General features: G+C 43.8%; 2 protein-coding genes across 3 annotated transcripts; one reads left to right on the top strand and one right to left on the bottom strand.

The window, feature by feature from the left end:
• Positions 1–3,717: 3,717 nt before the first annotated feature.
• On the top strand, positions 3,718–15,503 carry TRIM68 (tripartite motif containing 68). Of its 2 annotated transcripts, none has more exons than XM_017664254.3 (7): positions 3,718–3,864; positions 6,402–6,843; positions 8,374–8,469; positions 9,334–9,594; positions 10,071–10,093; positions 10,679–10,779; positions 10,975–15,503. In XM_017664254.3, exons 2-7 carry the CDS (start codon positions 6,418–6,420, stop codon positions 11,520–11,522), a joined length of 1,455 nt encoding a protein of 484 aa, XP_017519743.1. In that variant the 5' UTR covers positions 3,718–3,864; positions 6,402–6,417; the 3' UTR covers positions 11,523–15,503. The 2 variants fall into 2 exon arrangements, with proteins under 2 accessions (XP_017519743.1, XP_017519742.1); XM_017664253.3 differs by having other exon boundaries at positions 3,727–3,864; positions 6,362–6,843.
• Positions 15,504–15,780: 277 nt separating this feature from the next.
• Positions 15,781–22,727, bottom strand: LOC108399447 (olfactory receptor 52I1-like). The gene is given in 2 exon segments (XM_073216078.1): positions 15,781–17,362; positions 17,364–22,727. Coding segments are annotated over 2 exon segments (999 nt in total). The 5' UTR covers positions 17,465–22,727; the 3' UTR covers positions 15,781–16,464.
• Positions 22,728–22,971: the final 244 nt, after the last annotated feature.

The following is a 22,971-nucleotide window of genomic DNA, read 5'->3' as shown; positions in this document are numbered from 1 at the left end:
TCAGTAGCCTTTACCTTAAGTGAACATTAACAGAAACCAACATTAAATGGGGAAATGGGACTATGGACACCAGCAGTAACCAAAAAAGTAGGTACTGGGGGTAGGATTGAATCAGCATGCCTCAAAGAACAGGGCCGGTGGAATGATTCCAAACAAATGGAGAACTGCAGACTAAACCATCAGCAATTCACAACATGGACTCCAAGGACAAAACCAAGGGCTGGGGTTTAAACATTAACAGGACCAGTAGAAGACTGTGTACATCTCTAGTAATTTTCAGCATGGACTAAACCAGTGGACTCCATTAATGGAGACCTACAGACTGGAACTGAAAAAAGGACTGAACCAGCAAACTCCAGTAAATGGGGGACCACTAACTGGAACTGGGGAAGGGATGCCAAAACCAAATTGTGGGCTAAATCAGGGGCTGAGGACTGGCTCCCTGTTAGCATCTTCTGTTAGTCTACACTGATCTGTTAACTCCGTACTGGAAAGCCAGTTAGATCAGGAGCTCAACACAGAGTGGAACTCAATTGAGAGGAACTCACCAACTGCCCTCAGAAACCAGTGAAAGACAGAGAACTCGAAAGGGTTCGTGGAATACCATGCCTGGTTTCCCCATTGTCCCCAAGTGCCATCAGAAGTTCACTTACAGTTCTGACAGTGCCACCAAATCTGTTAAAAAAAACAAAATTCAGCCATATAAACTTGAAGATCTAACTGGCTTTTATTAAGCAGTTCATTAATTGGGCAGCATCTTATCTAGCAAATAGAAAGACGCTCCAAGGGGTTGTACAAAATGGAAGATTTCTATGGGAAGGAGGATAGGTCAAGTTATTCGCCAAGAAAAGAAGGATTTTTTTCAGGTCAGGACATCTTCTCTTGGGGCAAAAGGGAAAGGCAGGGTTTTTACCACATAGATTACCTCACTAGTGGTGATAAGGAAATTTCAGATAAACTGTTAAAGGGTCACATTCCTGGGATACATTAAAACGTAATTAAGTCTTGGTTTGCTGTCCAAGCAGGGGGTAAATTACTCTGTTTTTGGCTTATTGGGTTTTTTAACACTATAACAAAAAATATATAAATATATATTTTTATTTTTTGAAAACATCTTACCCACACACATACATCCATATAGCCAGCTATATTCACGCCCATGGCATCTCACACTGAAGCTGCCCCCACCACATTCTTGCTTGGTCTTCTTCCTACTCTTCCTCCTTTCCATTGCTCCTAAAGTTGTTCCCTTTTCTCTGCCCCTTGCTGCTCAGTCTTTTGGGATACCTGAGAGCTAATATATACTCCTGGTGACTCCCCTATGTTCCACCTCTTGCTTCCACTGACTTGCAGCCACCCAGTAGTACTTCTAAAAAGGCTTTCCACCTCCTCTAGATATAATTCTAGGTATTAGCTAAGAGGTCTAAGAGACTCACCTCACCCTCCATTTCTGACTGCCTTCCCCTGTCTAAGTGAGGGTATTAACAAAAGCCTGCAGCTTTGATGTGCGCAGCCGGGATTTCTTCTCTTAGCTTGGGCCAGCACTGAGTGGATGGGAGAGGGGGACCCTAAATTCCCCTACTTGGACCCCAGGTAACTGTCAGCCTTACCTTCTGAAAACTAAAGACAAACTAGAATAATGGAAGAGCAAGAGGTATTAAATTCTATTATAAGAGATTTTTAAGGTGGAGCTGGTCAACTTCCCATTGTCTGGGTCATACTCCTCTTAGCCTCCTTCCCTCGCCCCTCCCAAGTTTTTCTTCTGACTGCTATGCCACTACCTCAAGCAGCTATCTCCTCCCCTTTAAAGTTCAGATTAAAGATTGTATGACACTTAGTGAGGCTGTAACTCATACTTCTCAGAGAAGAAAATCAACTGGGATGTTGCAGTAAGGCAGATTGTATGACATGCAAAATAGTCCCTAGCCTCCTTCCACACAGTTCAGCCCCAGAGCTTGTTATCACTCCCCCTCCTCTTCCTTAGCCCTACTTCCTCAATGCCCTTACGTCTTTCACCTCTTTCCCTGCACGGCACCCCATCCCCCAAGCAGTCCTCAGCCCTTGCTTCTCTTTTGGTGCCATTCCTCTCCCATGGGTCAGACAACATCCCAGTTAGCCACTCACCTTGCTGCCCTCATCTGTGTTGGATTCAGGGAGAGGGTTGTAGTCTGTGGATACAGCAGTGGAACATCCAAGACAGAGCCTTCCCTGCACACACCTGTCTGCCTTTTGCTCAAACAAGGCACCATGAGTGAGGCTGAGAAGGAGGGTCTCTAAGCCTGGACAATGGGCTGATCTGTCTTCAAAACCTCTCTGACCAGCCTTCCTTTGGTGAACACAAACAACCTCCCCCGGCAACCCTAAGATACCCTTTGCCAGGGCCCTTGATGGTCAGCCATAGTTAGGGACCCTTGCAAGTTTCAAATGAAAAAGACCTCCCCATTAACTGTTTTAACTTCACAGCAGACTTCTGGACAACCAACTTGATCAACCAACTTGATCTTGAGCTTCTTAAGATCACATGATGTGTGGTTCATGGTTGTAACCCAGCATCCAGCCTGAAGTGTTGCAAAAAGTTGATGCTCAATAAATGCTTAAAGTGTCTTGTTTCAATTAATCCATTCACTATTATGTTAAGGCAGCCATTTCTTCAGATCCAGATGCTACAGAGGGTCCAGGCTCAGACCTCAGTTACCTCATTTATTCTTTCTGGCTCATGGCCCTATTTCTTTCAGGAATTTTCTGGGCCTCACTCTTCAGAGTTTCAACCATGGTCTGAGCCCTTACATTGGCAGAAGCATCCAAAATTATCAGTCCCAACAATGAAATTATTTAGAACTGGACTTCAACTGGAGGATTCCTGGTTATTTTCCATGCAGATAGAATGTGCTTTTTTCTTCTTATTCAGTAAACACTTCAGTATCAGAAAAGGGGCAAAGTGCTGTGAGTACAAAGAAAAACCAAAATTACTGCCTTAAGTAGCAGCTAGTGTATGTGCATGTCTGTGTCTCTGTATTTGTATGAGGGAAGGGTACCAGTTGTTTGAAAAAGTTTTTAACTTTTTTAAAAATGACTGTTTGTGACCAGGGATTCCACTTCTACTTTACCAGCTCCCAGTATCTGCTTCTAACTTGAAGGTGGGTTGAGGCAATAGTGATAAGAAGCTAGCTGCCTGCTGAAGTATCGAAGGATGCGAATTTGCCAGGGGAACTCAAGAGGGCTTTTGTGACTACCAGTATCTGCAGCCTGGAGCCAGGAGAGGTAGCTTATCTTGCAGGAAACTGCGGAGTCCACTGCATGTGTGTGCTCAGCGCTGCGCTGAAATGGGTCACAGAACCGAACACGGCTCATCTCACAGACTGCTGCACGGAGAACTGGCAAACGAATAGCATTAGGTCCAGTGCTACCCTTAGGAAGAACAAGGTTCTGAAGGGCCGCCAGTCAGAGCGGAAGCTTGAAACGGAAGGGGCTCCTAGGGCGACAGCCGGCGGGCCTCCGCTAATGCAGGTCCGGAGCGGCCTCATCCGAGCACCTCAACCCTTGGACCCGTCCAGGGACTGCCTCCTGGGTCCCCTCACAGCGCAAGGGGCTCGCACCGGGGCGGCGGCCAGAGAACCTGACGTCGCCGAGGAAAGGCACTTGCGCGACGGGAGGGGTGGGGGAGTCGCGGCCCCGCGCCCGTCCGGGGTTGGCTGGCGGTGCGCGTGCCCTGCCTGTGATTGGCCGCTCCTCCACGGACGCCGCGGCGGGCGGGTCCCGCGCCGCTCCCGGGCCGGCGTTCTGGACCCGGGCCTCAGCGCCCTTCGGGACGGGCCGACGAGTGGTCGCTCGCTGCGGACCTTCTCTCCGGCCGGCGCACCGGCGGTAAGTGGTGCGTCGGCGGCTCCGGCTGCTTCTGACACCGCGAACGGGCGGCCGGGAAACCCGGCGTCTCCGGGTCGGTTTCCGCCGCGATACCTACTCCGGCCTGTGCCGAGAGATGGGCGGACAGAGGCCCCTCTCCTGGAGTCAGAGGTGCTCCGAGCCCCCGCACAGTCCCGCAGCTGCCCTCGGCCCGCCGCGGCCTGTGGCCGGAGGGCCGCCCTCTCCGCTCGGCGCCCGGAGCTCCGGGCCTGCGCTCGCCCGGGCCCACCCGGGTCCCTCCCCGCCGGTCTTTCCGAGCGCCGCCCCCTGCCCTCAGGTCTCCCGTACTGGCCCCCCACCCTGCCGAAGGCAAGGTTGAAGTGATTACCATTTTAACAGTTAAAGCTTTGTCAAAGTAATTTATGTGTAATAAAACGTAAACCAATAAAGCAGGTCTTAGGTCGAAAAACAAGTTACTCGCCGCTAAGTCCTTTTTCCGGAGGCCACTGCTTTAAACTCCTACATTTTTAGATCGTTTTATGACCCCACTAAATCTAAATAATATGCTTTCCCCACATTTCTTGATTCATCGTTTTGATATTTACAACTTCCCTACCGCTAAAACCTTCGTTTTTTATTTCTACTTTCATTCTTTTGTTGATATCTGTAGCTTTAAATAAGATACCAACCTCTATTGTTAGGTCACCTTTAGGTGAGAGTTCTTGGTGCCCTTCGGTGTTAGGTGAGGATGTTCCACTTCCAACCTACCATCAGACCTCAATATTTACATGTAATTCTCATATATTCAGAAAATATATGAGGCATTATTCTTGGTGTTGGGAGTGTAATAGTGGACAAAGTAGACAATATCTCAATCCTTAAATGTCTAGTTTGGGAAGAAAGATAGTAAACATATATATCAAATGATATTAAGAGCAGGATCTTGGAGAAGTCTTTCAGGCTGGCAGAACAGCAACAATCCAGGTAGAGTAGAATGAATGGACATGGAGGCTGCAGAAAGGTGTAGAAATTTCTCTCTTTGCTTGACTGGGCACAGGTGCTGTTTTAAGAGTGAAGACAGCTTCCTTTTGGGCTGGGTCCTGGGGAATCAGGTTAGGCTCTTCAGTGGGTTAGTGATTCCTAAAACTAGGTTTGAGGATACTGGATTGTGGGAGGAGGAAAAGCAGGAGGTAGGAAGGTCTGTGACAAGGCTTGACCAGCTGCTGGCCTGTAACAGAATCCTGCAAAATCCACTTACTGTTCCAGTTCCTGCAGGGGCCATCCATACTGGACTCTCCTAAACCACAGTGATTTCTCTCTCGTCTTGAATTTTTATTATACCTTTACCTTGAAGCTAGAAAGTTAAGTAATTTGTCCAAGATGGAATGGTGGAGCCCAGGACCAGGCATCTATAAACTGAGAACAGTAGAATAATGGTTTCCATTTAGGATTGTGAAATAAACTGAGTTAATCTATGTAAAATGTTCAGAATAGTGTCTGGCACACAGTGTAAGTACTCAAGGAGTGTTTGGTATTATTAATATATAAATGCCCTTGATTACCTAATACATTATAAAACCATTTTGAGTGCAGGAAATGTTTTGTATGTCTGTCTGGTTTATTCATTCAGCAAATACTTGCTCAGCAATAACCACGTGACAGGCACTGTTCAGGTGCTGAGGATACAGCAGTAACCAACATGGGTCTTCCCTTCACAGACTCTAGCTAGTAATCACAGACTTTCAACATGAACAAATAAATATTGTCAACTAAGCCAAGATCCTGCATGGGCCATTCTATACCCAGATCTGTCCCTGACAGAAAAATCCCAGGTTTCTCCCTGAGGTAGTGACTTCATCAATATGGATTTGATTATCAAATGACCGTTGTTCCTATTGTCCAAGGAGGGGTGTTTCATCTCAGCTTCTAACGTATCACCGAAGGCTGAGGAGAGTGTCTTGGCATCTTTGTGAACATTAGTGAAGAAGAATTAGTCAGAGATTTACAAAGTGTTGGGGAAAATATTGCTGGTTCTCTTATACTTTGCATTTTAGTGTGCAACACAAGAAAAATTTAACATATAGGCAGTACGCTTCTGGCATATTACCCTTTCTGCCCCTTGAAGTATATAAGTAGACATAGAAACACACTAGAGAGTGAGGCTGGGGGTATTTCTGGCCTTATTTTGGATACTGAAACACTGCATTTTGTGTGACCTTGTCCAAGTTCAAGAGAAACAGTGCTGATTTAGAGAGGGAATGGTCTGCTGAGCCAGCCCAGAGGAGGGTCAGAGATGAAAACTGAGAAGTCTCAATATCCACTTGCTGAGGCATCCCCAGATGTCCTTTGTGGTGTGAGTAATGTGACCTAGTCAGGACTTCATTTGGGAAAGTCTGTGCTTATTAAACAAGGTCAATAAAGGATCCAAAGAGGAGTTTTTTTCAGTCACTAATTATCCTTTTTATTGACTCCTCTGCTCTCCTGCTATATGTTTTTCTCATGTTTTTCTTCTTCTTAGCCATCACTACCACTGCCTGGTTTTCTTTGTGTCTGAAAAGGTTGTGGGAAGAAGTTATGGATCCTGCAGCCTTGGTAGAAGCCGTTGTGGAAGAAGTGGCCTGTCCCATCTGCATGACCTTCCTGAGGGAGCCCGTAAGCATCGACTGTGGCCACAGCTTCTGCCAGAGCTGTCTCTCTGGACTCTGGGAAGTCCCAGGAGAATCCCAGAACTGGGGTTACACCTGTCCCCTCTGCCGGGCACCTGTCCAGCCAAGGAACCTTCGGCCTAATTGGCAGCTGGCCAGTGTTGTAGAAAAAGTCCGTCTGCTGGGGCTGCATGGAGGAATGGGGCTGAAGGGGGATATGTGTGAGCTCCATAGGGAACAGCCAAAAATATTCTGCAAAGAGGATGGCCTGATCATGTGTGAAGCCTGCAGCCGGTCCCCTGAGCATGAGACCCACAGCATCGTGCCCATGGAGGATGTCGCCTGGGAGTATAAGGTGGGAGATGGGAGACCAGCCACCCCAGTCTCTCTCCTGCCCTTCACTTGACTCTCTCTAGATCAAGGACTCACCCAGGGTCCCCAAGACTAAAAAGAGAGCTGACTTGCTTTGGCTCTTCACACCCATAGATCCCAAGGAATATGGCAGTGAGCGGCACCTCTCCTTGCATTTCCTTCCCGCCCACTGTCACACCGCATCCCCATCCCAGCATGGCTTAATGCCTAACCCAAAGATGCTTTCCGTACCAAGAATTTGAAGGAGACCAGTTTGGTTTAGCTGGGCTTCTGGGTGATTGAATTTGGATCTGAGGTGGCCATAGCTATACCTGTCAGAATCTGCCAACTCCTCCTAGCAATGCCACAGATGTGTCATTTGACATAGGTGAGTTACTTTAACTCCCTCATTTTATAGACAAACTGAGGCTTAGAAATTTGAGATCATGATTTTAAAGCTTGAAGAGACCATGCTGTGTCATTTGGATTGAGTGAGATTGTCTAATCTATTGTTGTAAAATCCCTTCTGATTTCAGGTAAACTAGTTAAAGAAAGTGAAGGCAAGGACCCAGGTCTTCTGGCCTTTGAGCTACTGTTCTTTCTCCTCTCCCTACCATTTTTTTTGGGAGGAGGTCCCCTCTGACACACCTGCTCTTCCTTCACAGCTACTCTCATCAAGTTCTAGCTTCAACAAATCCCCTGAATGAGTTATGTTCCTATGCAAGAGTAATTTCTAAAAAAGTAAAAGCATTGCTTACTCATTTTGTCTTGAGTTATAGAATAGGGAGGCAGTGCAATAAGGATAGGTGTTAAAGAGCCTGGGTTAAATTCCAGCCCAACCATTTACTAGCTGAATGACTGGGTAATTCACTAAGCCTCAGTTTTCAAATCTATAAAATAGGGATAATATCAGTGTCAAGCAATTGTGAGTATTAAGTGTACATTTAGTGCTTAAGCCATATGTGGCACTTAGTAATATTAACCATTTTATTAAAGATTTGCCATCAGAATAGTTTAGGCTTTCCAATAGTAATCTTTTTTAGTAGTATCGAGGATAATGTGTCTTATCTTTAACGTGCATGTGAACCACCCAAAGATCTTTCTAAGTCTCAGACTCTAATTCAGTAGGTCTTGGATGAGGCCCAAGATTCTCCCAGGTGAAACTGGAGCTGCTTACTACACTTCGAATGACAAGGTTTTAGGAGCCCAGAGGATAACAAGGCAGATAGGGATAAAAATAGGCACAGATAGGAATGTCCAGGTATTTCCTGGCAAGATTAGAAGTGGATATTTTCTTCTACTTTACAGAAACTTAGAGACTGTGGGAGGTGAAATGATTCTCAGATGGAGAGCTACCTTGGATGTCATCTGGCTGGGAATCTGCTCCCTCTTTGGCCTTCCCTTTTCTCTCAGCATTCATTCTGGCCCATCACCTGAGGGACATTTGTTTTCCCATTACCTACCAATGCTGAGAAGTCTCATTGTCAACCCGGGCTGCCTGAGGTGTCCTCATGAGGTTTTTCTCTCTCTTCAGTGGAAGCTTCATGAGGCTCTGGATCATCTGAGGAAAGAGCAAGAAGAGGCCTGGAAGCTGGAAGTTGGTGAGAGGAAACGAACAGCCAACTGGAAGGCAAGTTGCCCCCTGGGGAAAGGAGTTGATGCGGTCCCTGTGTTGTCCTGAGGCTGGCCCCTGGTAGCTGCTTCATCTCTGTGAGGCAGAATGTGGGGCTTGAAGGCAGGCACTGGGTTCTCATACCAGCTTTCTCTGCCGGCTGTGTGGCCTTAGGCAGCCATGTAACCTCTCAGTTCCACTTTCTTAATTGTGATGTAGGTCTAACCTCTGGGCTTATTTCTTCACATGAGACAAAGGAAAACTACATGACCCACATATGCATTCGCTCACAGTGGTGTAACTTTGTATAATGCTTAGTAAAACAGAGTTTCTGTTTCACTTTCCCCAGTTAGAGCCTATTTACTAAAAGCTAAGTTGTAAAAATATTGGAAAATAAATGACTTCTGAAATAAATTTGAGTCCTGTAACTACCAAACTATCAGAACTTTTGATCAACAGAAGGTAACATTGAACCAGTTAAAACAGCATATAATCCAGATAATATTGGAAGGAGCAAAACTGTCAGTGTAGCTATGTTACACTGCCTTAGAGGCTTATGTATAATTTTTCTGGTCATTATTCTGAAAATAGAAAACAGTCCAGAGCATATACTTCCAAGACAATATCCTAGTATTATACTTAGTATGTATAATCCTACTAAGGTCAACAAAAGAATGATAGGAACACAGAGCATGTACTGGAATTGTAGGAACAGAGAGGTAGGAAAAATAGTGTCTTTTTGTCTTGGCCACTAGAGTGCCTGGTACACAGTTGGTGCCAGAACATTCCAGAACCTGTGGGTATGCACATGCCAGTATCCTCAATCCTGGGTGGCCCATACACAAACAATATCAGTGTTGATTTCCCATCTTGGCTTTGCAGATACAAGTGGAAACCCGAAGGCAGAGTATCATGTGGGAGTTTGAGAAATACCGGCAATTACTAAATCAAATTCAGCCACCAGGTCGGCAGCTGGAAGTAGAAGCAGCCTCAGCTCTGGCCAGCCTAGAGCAGGAAGAGGCAGAGACCATGTATAAACTAGAGCTGAATCGCAGTGAGCTCATCCAGCAGAGCCAGGTCCTGTGGAAGATGATTGCAGAGCTGGAAGAAAGGTCTCAGAGGCCTGTCCGCTGGATGCTGCAGGTGAAGGTTTTCCTGGGTGCTCTGAATGAGAGCTGAAGATAGCCTGGGACTCCAGAGAGAGGCTTAGCCAGTCTTCAGCAGGGCCTGTTAGCTACTCTGTCCACCAGACCTGGATCCTGCTTACCCCATCCCCCCCATGCAGCTAATACTTGCTGTTCAACCCCCAGTGGGTGGATGCAGGGCCTGTTGTAGCCTCTTAGGTGGGGCAGTGCTCGGGTAACTCTGGCATCATACCAGTCCTTGCCATCTGGCCTGAGAGCCAAGACAGAGCCTGAAGTCAGCCTGTCCAGCCAGAGCTCAGTCTGCCTTGCTGGCCTCCCATAGGTATCTCCACCTCTGCCTCTGCATGCCTTCTCTCCAGCCTTGCTCTCTACCTCCCTTTTTCTTAGAGAAACCCCCTCCCAGAGTTCAGTGTCTGTATGGACCCTCTGAGAAACAGGACACACTCATGTGCTGCAATTTTTTTTTCCTTCTAGGGTATTCAGGATGTCTTAAACAGGTATGTCTCCATCCTTGGAGCCCTTAGGCAGCCCTGTAAGGGATAGTGGGCGCCTGGCTAGAGCCAGAAATGGGGAAGAAATAGACCCAGTAACTACAGAAAAGGGGTATTGTCCATAATCTTCTCCATCTTTCACTGTTATTTGCTAAAGAAGCATTGTTTGTCATTCTCTTTCCTTCTTGTTACTTGGCCAAATTTGTTGCAAATATTACCAGTAGAATTTCAGGTACATTTATAAAATACATAGTTTTAAGCAGATTACCCAAAGAGGAAAAAAGACTGCAGTTGTCTCCATTGGTGCTCTAAGCCTGGGTGTCCTTTGTGGCACACCCCTTCCTCTCCCACTGTCATGTGCACATCCAACCCTCTGCACAGTATAGGAATGCAAATATTTGCTTCTCTGTGCAACAGACTGTTCAAGCTCAGTCAAGTAGTCATCAGATCTCTGCCTTGTCTGGTATTGCTGGGAAGGGGCACCCCACTAATTCTGACCCTGGCCAAGCCCCTCTTCCCTATACTAATGGAAGCCCCGTGATGTGGCAGAGTCAGGACTTCTGGCCCCAAGGCTTCCCCTTCCTTTATCAGGATCAAGTCTTGGAGCCTGCAGAGGCCAGAACTAGTTTCCCTGGAGCTGAAGACAGTTTGTCGTGTGCTGGGGCTAAGAGAGCTCCTGAAGACATATGCAGGTAATGAGTGCTGGGGAAGGCTGTAATGAACAGTGGGCGGGCCCCTCCCTGCCAGACATGGTTCACTGACCTCTGGACGCCCCAGCGAGTCCCACTGCCACCCATCATGGAGAAGTCTGGTTGTATTCATCAGAGAGGCCATGCCCATGCCCCCAGCTCTGTATCAGTGTTACTAACCAGGATGTTTTCTTTTAGCTGATGTGTGCCTGGATCCAGACACTGCCTATTGCCGCCTTATCGTGTCGGAGGACAAAAAATGTGTGTGTTATGGAGACATCAAGCAGAATCTACCTGACAATCCTGAAAGATTTTACCGCTACAATATCGTCCTAGGCAGCCAGTGCATCTCGTCAGGCCGGCACTACTGGGAGGTGGAAGTGGGAGACAGGTCTGAATGGGGACTGGGAGTGTGTAAAGAAAATGTGGACCGGAAGGAGGTGGTCTATTTATCCCCCCACTATGGATTCTGGGTGATAAGGCTGAGGAAGGGAAATGAGTACCGGGCAGGCACCGATGAATACCCCCTGCTGTCCTTGCCAGTCCCTCCCCGCCGGGTGGGAGTCTTCCTAGATTATGAGGCCCATGATATCTCCTTCTACAATGTGACTGACAATGGCTCGCACATTTTCACTTTCCCCCGCTATCCTTTCCCTGGGCGCCTGCTGCCCTACTTTAGTCCTTGCTACAGCATTGGAGCCACCAACACTGCTCCTCTGGCCATATGCTCCCTGGACGAGAACTAAGAAAGCCACCATCCTAGCCAGAGGCCTTGGCCTTTCACCTGGCCTGCAGAGCTCTCAGAGGACCCTGCCACTGACAAAGAGTCCCCTTGAACTGAGCTAGGCCTGGAATCCAGGGGATCCTCTGCCTGACCCCATGGTCTGTTGCTACTGGGCCAAAGTCCCTCACTAAACCACTTATGGAAGAAAGCTAGAACTCAGTGAAATGAGCTCCACACCCCCATGAGGGAAGCATAGCAGTGCCAATAGCAAGGACCCGAGCAGTTCTAAGGTAATGTATTGGTATAAGAGTCAGGACTTTTTCCTTTCTGTAGCTCATGCCCTTCTTCCCTGGCTGCTACTGGTGCCATAGTTAAGTCAGTGAGGACGATGAGTGGATCCAAGCTTCAGGAAACCCTTCAGGTAGGGTGTGCCAACAAGCCAAAACAGTCCTGTCCATATCCAGTTGCTGTGCTCAGACCAGTAGGACGATGCTTCACTTGAGGTTTGCTGCTACTGAGCAACCCCTATTTGACCCTAGCTCTCTGATCCCCTAATGAAACAAATACATTCTATGTTGCCCAGGCTGCCACCATAGGCATCCCCCCTCTGAGCACAGACTGGGCCAGTTACTCCCTCTCAGGCTCTGAGATCTGTGAACTGTGCCTTCTTTTCTCTAAGCATTGGAATCAGAAAACCTGTGGGCCTTGTTTTTATTTTTACTTTGTGGGTGGAGATACTGAAATGGCCTTAATGCAGCAAGTTATTTCTTACAAGGCTATTGGAAGAAAATTAGAAAGATTATAAAAATATTTTTCACATTCAGATGAAACAAGAGTGACGAACTCACTTCTCAGGTCACATGTCTGCATATCATTCATTACATATGGGTCTGAAACATCCCACATGTTTCAAAGATTTTAAATGTCCTCCATGGAAAACTGAGTACAGGATTTAACATGCTCTCCTACCTCACAGGATTGCAGTGAAGATCTCAGATCCATCCTATACTTTTGTTCCTTTCTCAGGGACAAAGGAAGGCACGACATGGGTTTTGCCTGTGGTCTCTTCCTATCTCACCTTAAAGCCAGCATCTTTACAGCCGTGCCTTGGTTTCTCAGGACCTCTCCTGACAGCCTTGCACCCTTAGGACAGGTGCCTATGCCAACAGCAGACTCCAGGCCATAATATATTGTGCATCCATTACATGTTTTGTCATTAGATAAGAATGGAGACTGTGACATTTGGGGTAGAGAATGGAAATAACAAAAAGAAAAATGTAAGACAAATGCTCTGGAAGGAAGGTTCACCCACAAGCTAGTTGGGCTAAAGTTTGGTTCTTTTTATATTATCAAGGGAATCTTCATGGCTCTTGTAACTACATAATATTCCGTCTTTCTCTTCTCCAAATGTATGGCAGAAGGAAAATAGAATGGCAGTATGGGGAGAAGGAATAGGACTAGGCACAAAAAGCCAGTTTGAGAGTCATATATTATAATTGCAAGGGAATTAAAATTGTGTATTTGGGCTATTGTCCTTAGGGTGTTCATTGTGTATGGCAAAAATAATTCATTTAAGAGTATGTATGATGTGGGAATGATGGAGGCTGCTGGAAACAAACTTCAAGACAAGCATATGAGAACTATTGACTTTGCCTGTTGTGTGGGGCTATATTACATATTGTCACTGTGAAGCTGTATAGCAACCTCTGATGTCATTTAAGCTTGAAGGTAGTGACTGTTGGATTAGGATTGGGCAGCTAAGTAAATACTAGATTGACTGTAGGCAGCAGCAAATTAATTCTTATAATAAAGGATAGCAAATATTAACTTCCTACTGTAATTGTATTGGCTGTGCACATATGAAGGAAGTAAAGCAGGCCAAAATGGAAAAAAAACTCATTCTGCCCATCATGCTTTGAGCTTTAGCAGAAGGGAAGAGGTATCCATCTTCTGTTTGGAGGGGAATGAACTGCTAAGTTCTAGGCCTGGTCTTGGCAAAGGGTTGAGCTGACCTACATTAGGGGAACCGTATATCTTTGTGGGGGAAACTCTTTGGGAAATTGCTTATAGGCTTGAGAAGTAGATCTTTGGGAAGATCTTTGGAAGCAGCTATGTCCATGGACACTTAGCCAAAGACACTAGGGGCCAAATCAAAGTTCTTTTATTATGATTTTATTAGGACAAGTCCTGAAGAATCCTAGAAAAAGAGTATTATTAGGTGATAAATCCATTCAAAACTAGAATGAATTAAGGAGTGGTGGAATGGTTTCATTTATAATGTGCTATTCTGTGTGTGCATCTGATTGATAATTTTAAGCTGATTTGGGTACTATTATTACTAGTTAGAAAAATTACAAGGTTAAGCACATTATTTCATATTGTCTGGCTATTAAGACCAAGTAAGAAGTTTGAAGTTCTTAAGTATATGAAAACCCTTTTCTCTAGGGTAGTTATTTACATTTCCCTTCTAAAACCCCATGAAGAAAAGGACCTTATTTGTCTGGTTCACCATTGTAGCCCCAGTCTAGCTGAGTGTGTATATGTAAATATGTATGTGTGAACTTTCATAAGCCTATAAATCAAAGCAAAAATAAGCTCTTCTACCTCCTAGAGGTTATGAAAGACTGGATAGCACTTAATTATAATCCTTTTCAAAAAATAAGTTGATGGGTAATTACAACTTCGTCCAGAGGAAAAAGAGTTAGGTAGCCATGTGGAGGGTAGAAGGCCCACCTGCACCACTCCGGGAATGCCACGGGTAGCACCTCCAATTTGGTGTGATCATTCAGTACAAGGCAGGAGTGAGCTTTATCCATCCTTGTTTTACTAGCAGAGAAACCAAGGGGTGCAATGCCTGAGCCTTGAGGGGAAAGACTATTAAAAGGGTAAAATGCTTGGGCCCTGCAAAAGCTAAAGACAGAATCCTTGGGTTCACAGCTTCCCACAGAAAACTCAATCTCCATTTTTTTCAAACAGGATTAGTTGTAATCTTTTAAAATCCAAACACTGAGTCTGCTGTGGATGCCAGGCACTAGTTACATGAGCACACATTGCTTCATGTGATAGGGGTCCTATCTGACTGTGTCAGAAGCACAGGATTTTCTGTTTGGGGGTGGCCATGGCGGGGAACTGGTCTTGGGAAGTAGTTCAGTATTGAGTACTAGCAGTGGGTCCCAGCTAGTTTCAGGGAGCACCAACATAAAGGAGACACTGAAAAGGCCAAGCAGGACTCTGATGGAAATGCTGGGAAGAAATTTCTGTTTTGAGTGCAGGCTGAACTGTAGCTTTGTCACTTTATATCAGATTCTTTAACCCATCTAATGTTCATTGATTTAGTGGACATAGTCAATTCTTTGTGTTGCTTATGAAGAAAGAATAGAAATGGAAATCTTATAAAATGTTTAACCTCCTCATTATCTGCACTTGTTTTTATGTTAGGGTTTGCAAGGGAAGGAGAGTTTCTTTTTACTGTTCTTTGGTGATTCAGAGCATCATTAACAGATTTTTAGAGGCTGATTTCTACTTCGATGATAATTCCAAAATAGAATACATTCTATGTAGGTAAATAATTTAGTTGTAGGAAAAAATATGGATGCCACGTTGTTAAGCGGCAGATGTATTTGCAGCAGTTACCACATGAGTACTGATCTACACAGGAATAGTTTCAGCAGTGCCTAGAACTACCCCTTAAGTGATGGAATAAGAAATTTATTTGGTATGTTTTTTTAAGTACCTATAATATGTTCTCCGGTCATTTTATTAAATCTTCAATACCCTCTATGAATTAACATTGTTTGCCCCATGAGTAAAAAGGAGATCTTAAGATTCAGATATAATAATTTATTATCAATGATGTTAGGAAATTATCCTTTATTAAGATTTTCAAATGTACAGGAGTCAAACAGGTGTATCTTTCACATATGACATCTTTTTCTTTGAACATATGTTGATTTTTCAGTTTGAGACTTTCTGTAAGGGAAAAATAAAAACAAAACCAAATAAGTATCTGGTGACCTGGAGAAGAGTAATTGACATTTCAGATTCGTTATTGAAACTGTTTTCTGTTAACCTTCCAATCTCAGAGCACACCTTGGAGGTCTCCTAAAGAAGAAAAGCCTGTGTTGTATTTGATCCCTCTCTTTTATGTCTTACAGTTAAGGTACACATAACAGAACTGGGAAGCAAAGAGAAAGATGTCCAAAACCAAACACACATTGCCTTAGCTTCTGTTGCTTAAAAGCAAGAGGCTGGTGATTACTACACTGATTCCAACTAGCTTAAAAAGTAGGGGATAAATTAAGAGGATATAGAGGTATTTTATAGAGCTTAATAACAGGGATCTGCCTGGATATCCAAATGATTTGAGCCCATAGAACTAAAGACTCCATTTCTTCATCCCTTTTTGCTATTCTGCTCCTCTTGCTGTGGAACGGGTTTTTCTTTACAAGTTCTTATTTTGGAAAATGGCTGCCATCTGTTATCCTAAGTTTATATATTCTCAGATAAACTGGAATCTATTTTGACTGGAGAGGGGCTTTGGTCCAGGTATGAGCACAGAACCCAACTTGAGTAACTTCATCAATGGGCCAAAACGAAGGGTCATATATTAATAGTTGATTCCATGTAATCACATGAGAAGATGAACAATTCTGAGAAAATCAGCCAGGTGTTGGGGGGACCAAAGAGTTGGTTTATTCTGCAGGGGGCCTGGTAGAATACTAAGTTGAAAGTATGGGTCTGAAGCTAACTCCTTTCTGGAGGAAAGAAAAACCCCAAATCTATATTCTCTGCCCATACTTATCTCTGATGTAGATTTTTAGTTGATTGAAACCATTAAAACTATTGTTAGGAAATCAATCATTTTATTCACATTTATTCTTGCTGGAAATTGGAAAGTTATGCAAGGATACTCTTTATAGATTAATCTTAGAAGTCCTTAATGTGCTAGGTGAACCAAACCAGCTCTACAGGTCTCTGAAGTCAGCAGGAATGTTTGAGATCTGGACAGAGTTTCTGTTCATGAAGCCAGGTCGAAGAGGCAGTAGTATGTCAGTCAGCAAGCTCCATGTTCGTGCTTGTACCTGTTTTGTCCTCAGGCTATAAATGATGGGGTTTAAGGTGGAGGGAATGACTACATATAAGTCAGCTAATAGCACTTGTGTGTGCAAAGGTACTGTGTTCTTCTCTAGCCAAGCCACGTAGATGGATGCCATCCCAGGTAGGTAGTATAGAGCCATAACCCCAATGTGGGAGCCACATGTGCTTAATGGTTTTAACTGAGCATTCTTTGAAGAGAGACGAAATACTGCCTGGAGAATCAGGTAATAGGAGGCAGCAATGAAGGCCACATCAGAGCCTACAGTAATGGATGTAGCACTCAGACTGTAGAGATTACTACACATGGGGTCAGCACATGATAACTTAGCCACAGCTGTGTGCTCACAGTAGGAATGGAGAACCACGTTGGAGCCACAGAATGGTAGGTGACTCACCATCCAACTCAGTGGAGTCATGAATATGACAGCTCTGATGGTGATGGTCACACTTGTTCCCAGCATCACTTGAGGTGTGAGAATTCTCTTGTAGTGTAGGGGCTTACAGATGGACACATAGTGATCAAAAGCCATGGCCAGTAGCAGCCCTGTTTCCACAGCTGTGGCTGCGTGGACAAAATACATCTGAGTGAAACATGCATTAAAGCTGATGGAGCTGTCTCCTGAGGAGAAGATGCTCACCATTGTAATGTCCACAGCAGCCAGAACACACAGGAAGAAATACATGGGCTCTTGTAGAGTGGAGTCCATCCAGATTACAGTCATTATGAGTGTGTTTCCCAACAGGGATGTGGCATACATGGCACTCTGAGATAGCCAGCCAAAGATGTGATGATTGCAAACCTGGGATACCCACAAGGAGGAAGGTGGCAGAGGTTTCCACTGTGTGGTTGTAGAGTATCCACGGCATCACAGAGACTGCTTTCCTATTAATGCATAAAACTGTGAAAAAAGGATGTACTCCTGTAAGACTTGTTTCGAGCCATAGGGTCAGGAAAGCCTAGTGGCGGTACCAGCCCAGTGGACCACAGGACCAGAAAACTAGTGTCTGACAAGGTTGTCCTGCTCCAGCTTCCATCCTCCACTGGATGCTTTGCCTGATAATTCCTATTTATTATTCAAATAGCTCATGAGCTACCTCCTTTAGAAAGTCTCTTCTGTCTCCTCCCTCATCCCATGACAAGGTTAAATTAGGTACCTTTCCTTTGAGCTTTCATGGAATCTCCCATATTGACCTTTTAGAGACCTAAATTAACAATTCCAATACTCTACCTGTGACTGTTGTATTCAGTCATGTCTTGTTCATGGCCTTTTGCCAAGTGTGTGACCCATAGCTGTGGTACACAAGTCCATTAAAAAAGATGTGTGCCCATTATAGCAAACAGTCTCCATAGAATGAGAAATCAAAAAGTTTGTCTTTTATCTTTGTATATTCAGTTCCTGATACTTAATAATTACTGAATGAAACAATGTCTTAAGATTAAATGTGTCCTTGCTACAGTGTTTAGACAAAAGACAAATGAAGCATCTTTCTGGTTAAAGAAATAGATCAATGCATTTAGGAAAATGAGGTCATTAGAGAACAACATTAGCACTATTCATAGGATATAATAAACTATCTGCCTTACAACCCCGCCTTCTCTAGATTTCAGCCTGCATTTTCTGTTGAGCTAGGTTCAATCAATAGATTAAATAGCTTCACATAAAACCTTAGGGTACCCTTATAGATGAAACCCACCTCAGTAGATTTTTTTTGATTCTTCATAGTATTTCTTTTATTCCTCCATTTATGATATGGATAACTCCTTCATGATAAACCATCAAGACGTTCCAAAAAACAATGAAGCTTTATCCTATAGAAAGGAAAGCATTGTTTAATGAACATAGTATGTACTAAATTGAAAAACATTTATAATCTCAGTGTATTTCTCCACTTATAAAATGATCATTCCATACAATATAGTTGATACAGTTAAAATAAGATTAAATATTTTGTCCAAGATCACATAGCAGGTAGGTGGTAAATTTGAGATTCAAGTCCAGGTCTTTCTAGCTCCTGTTAATACTTGTCACTTAGAGGGCCATCCAGCCCAAGATTATTAGGCCAGAAAACAACTGTGGGTATTGATAATATAGGCGCACATACACACACGTACACACACCCATATACATATATGTAGTTATTAAGGACCTCCCTCAGCCAGTTTTGGTGAGAGAGAGAGAGTTACACCTCTGCATAGCCAGAAGCCTGTTTCTGTTTATTGCTGCATTCAGGTTCAGCTACCTCACTCAGGTGTTACCATATCATTAGTGTGTAGTAATCTGGTTGAGTAAATCTAGTGAGTGAATATAAGGAGCCATCATAAACTACGATTTCATTCCTGTGTTATAATGCCTGTAACCTACTTTCCCCTTCATTTGGCTGGTTTCCCTGATTTCATATGTCTGGGCCTGTGCATATTCTACCAACCAGTTAAGAACACTCCCTACAAGGGGCCCTTCCCCTGGTGGTATCACTCTGCCTTGGGAGATATTCTTTGAACTTCTTCGAGGAACCCCTAGTTTCTCAGAAGTCCTGCATATTTCTTTGTACTCCACTCAAAATGTGTTGGTCCTACATCATCAAGAGATTGGATAACAAAAGGGCTAAAAAGCATTGATTCTAAAAATTTCCTCCCTAGACTGAAAACCCTACTCTTTCACTTGCTGTTTTGCCCCAGTTAAGTTCTTTAAAATCCCCAAGCCTCAATTTGCTCATTGATAAAATGGGGAAATAGTCATTAATTCATAGAGATGTTTTGAGATTGAAGTGAGAGGCTACATATAAGCACTTAGCACAATGCATGATATATAGTTGCTCAATAAAATATCACTAATAAAAAATGAGACCATTTTCCCTGCTTAATCCTATAGGTCAAAATTGCTCTAAAGATCATACTCACATGGGTGTGACTTGGAGGCCAAATTTTTTAAATGGCGGCTTGACCTAACATTGCCTAGAACTTTCCATCCGTGACCTGTCAGTGAAGATGTTCTCAGTGACTATACACAGCAAGGTTCTTCTAATCTGACCTTGATGGGCTCACTCTGTTCCATTGTAGGTCAGTTCTCAAATTTAGGGTTTTTGTTTTGTTTTGGGTTTCTTTGCTTTTTTTTTTTACTTTGTCAGTTCTATGAAAAGGGGACGGCTCCCTTATATTTCTGAAAACCCATCTGTAATAGGAAACCAGAGAAGTTGACACCTCTGCTGCCATACTTGCTACATTGAAATGGATAGAAATTGAAATTAAAATTGATGAAACTGAAAAGGTAAAGCAAAAGTTTTTCCTCTGACTATCAGTTCATTCCAGTTCCCAGGGACATGGACATGTAGCTTGGTCCCATATTTAGACTCAAGGTCCAGGTATGGACCAGACCATTTGAAGTATAGTTGATCTCCTTCCTTGAGCTCTCATTGCCCTAATATTTCATTTCTCAAGGTCTCAGCCTGATAGATCATCACATCAATTGTGTGACTTATGTTGACTTTACAGTAGTGATACATAGCCCAAGACCTATTTCCCAGGTGTCCAGGCAATCTTAAATAAAGGGTGCTTATTTGTCAAACCTCAAGGCTAGCCTCCTCATAACTAAGGAACTTCCAGGCTAAGAAATTTCCATATCCTTACCCTTGAACACTGTTTCTACTTACCCCTTTTTAATTTCTCATTAGGGATCCAGCCCCTCCCTAAATAATTGGGTATATCAGATTGATGAAGTACTGGCTCCAGCCCCCAGCAACTTCAGTGGACATTTTCTCTGTTAATGAAGCACTAGACATTCTCTTGGTTCTCAGTCCTAACATGGAACATGTGTTCTTCCCTTCCATTTACCCCTGGAGAGCCTAACACTGATTCACTCAACACCCACGCTGTGTGTGCTACCAACAGCAGTCTTCACAAGTTTTCTAAAAATCCAAATTTCTGGGGTGTGATTGCAAACTGTGGTCTTTACTGCAACAGACAAACCTTCACCAACATCTCCAAAAACACAAGGCCCTACACATAGAAATGTCTTATAATAGAACAGATTAAATGAAAGTAGTGAGTTCTGCTTCATAGTCAGAAGAACCTTGCTGGTATAGGCACTGGGTGAAACACTTTCAGTGGTAGACACTGAGAAGACATAGGAAAGCTCTTCGAAGTAAAAAGATACAGAGAGTGGCAAAAATAATTCAGGGTATCCTTAAGACTGCTGTGTGTGTTCTGCTTACAGAGCCAGAGGAGAGTCTGAGAGCTGGAATGCACCCCGTCCCCCAAAACCCACCTTTATTCTGAGGGCAGTTCCCACTGGTGCACTGCCCATCCCTCCTCTTTCTAGCCCTGGCAACGCCTAGCTAGTCATACCTTTCATTCCCCTGAGGGGGAATTTTCCTCGTTTTCCTTATTGTCCTCATATCTTTTCCTTCTTGATTAGCTCTACTAGGGGTCTACGTATTTTATTTATTTTCCAATGAGTGGACGTTTGGTTTAGTTGGTCATTCTTATTTTATTCTTCAATCTTGCTACTAAAAATGTTCTTGATAAGATTAGCAATGACATCTGTCAAGGACCTGCTGCCTATCCAGTGATTTCTTTTTCATTCTTTATTCTGTTTGACTTATCCAAAACATTTAATTACTTCCTGTGCCCTCATTTTTTGCTAACTTTTTGACTGAAGTAATAAATACTGTAAAATGCACAAATTTCACATGTATAGCTGGATAAAGTTTTATAAAGTTAGCACATGAACATACCCACACAGCCACTACCCACACCAAGATACAGACACAATTGCTTCCTGGTTGTTGAGGTTCACTATTCCTCAGAGAGCTCTGCTCTCCTAAGAAATTTCCATCCCAGACCCTGCCTCGGCTTCCAACCCTGCAGAAACGCTCCCGTGAAGACCTGGAGGGTCATCGCTAAAGAAAAACTTAGACAAGTCACTTCATTTCAGTAACTAAATAGGATATGTGAGGACTTTTCCTTCCTATTTAAAGTGTGGGAAATACACAATTCAAATTAAAATTGTCTTAAAGGTCAAAGCAGTAATGCAACTCTTTTGAAAGGAGCCTTTGTATTTATGATAGCCCTGTGCCTCCCCTCTATAACCAAATAAACATGCTCCCAATCAGCCCTACCACTAGTTTTCTTTTCTCGTAACTCCCTTTGGTCCCTAAAAACTCTCTTCATCATCCCAAGGTTAAACTTACCCTTTCCTCTCTCAGCTTTGTGCCAAGGTAGTCAAGTGTTGCCTGTTCCCCTTTCCCCTCCACCCTCATCCTCTCTTCATGTGCAGAAGGTGATCTTGGTATTAGCAGTACCCACCAGACCTGGCCTGCTCTTTATAGTGAGGTTTTCTAGGGTGACCCTGACCTGGAGACTCTCAGCTCAACCCCCAGACCCCAAATCAGTTACTCACATTCCTGGAGTTTTCTTCAACTTTCTCTGGTGTTGCTTTAACTCAAAAGAAGGCATATTTATACAGGACCCTTCAGGAGAAGCAGGAAGAGTGACGAATGACATGAGATCAAAGATGAAAAAAACACTGTCATGTGAGGAGTATTGTCACTTTAAAAGACCTCCCACTGGGATCCCTCTAACCTCTTTAAATTCTCTATCCTGCTTTTTCCCTGGATACCCCAGCTTCCCGTGGCCTCTGCCAACTGCCAAATGCTGTAACTCCTCCAGAGACTGTTTTTTCTTTGTGCTGTGGCCCCTGGGGCTTTCCAGGTTATAGGAGGGGGCAGATACTTAGTGGTTTAGGAATCTTTGTTTCTTCAGTGCTCAGAGGACACCTAAGAGTTAGAAGAATGCAGAGTACAACCTGAAAAGAAAACAAAAGGCCCAAGATGAGTTGTATTTGTGAAAGCCTGCTCTGTGCCAAGCACCCTGCTAAGCACTTTGCAAAGATGATCTCATTCAATTTTCACAGTCCTCAAAAGTACCTGCCATTTTACATCTATATTTTATAGGTGAACTGAGGCATACCATAGGTCACAAAGCTAATAAGCCGAAGTTGAGATTCAAATTCTAGCAATCATAATTCATTTTACTTTGTTGTAGAAATATATACACTGATAGTATATACTTAATCTCTCAAAGTCCACTTTACTGTCCAATTCCTCAATTCTGCCTGGGGACTTGTGGGCTTCACTGGTTAAATATTTCTCAGACCACTGTGTTAAAATCCTGTTCGAACAGAGAAAGTAAGGGACACCAAGGAATAAAAGCTTTTCAAACCAAGGGAATGATACAGACCTCAACACAACAATGTGAAAGGACAAAATATTCTTTAGAGAATAAACCAGAGAAGGTAGAGTATAGGGTTCTTAAAAGAGAATGAAAATATGTGAGGGGCGTGAGGGGCCTTAGGGCACAAGGACCGCATTTTAAAGGT

Source organism: Manis javanica, chromosome 11 (assembly GCF_040802235.1).
Source record: "Manis javanica isolate MJ-LG chromosome 11, MJ_LKY, whole genome shotgun sequence".
Lineage (NCBI taxonomy): Eukaryota > Metazoa > Chordata > Mammalia > Pholidota > Manidae > Manis > Manis javanica.
Note: the sequence above shows the minus strand (reverse complement) of the source record. Positions and strands in the feature narration are given on the sequence as shown.

Excerpts from the sequence above, each read along its gene's own strand:
- TRIM68 (XM_017664254.3), top strand. The coding sequence starts at position 6,418 with ATGGATCCTGCAGCCTTGGTAGAAGCCGTTGTGGAAGAAGTGGCCTGT. Across the intron at positions 6,844-8,373 it reads ATGTCGCCTGGGAGTATAAG|TGGAAGCTTCATGAGGCTCT; the intron begins GTGGGAGATGGG and ends CTCTCTCTTCAG. Across the intron at positions 10,780-10,974 it reads GCTCCTGAAGACATATGCAG|CTGATGTGTGCCTGGATCCA; the intron begins GTAATGAGTGCT and ends GTTTTCTTTTAG.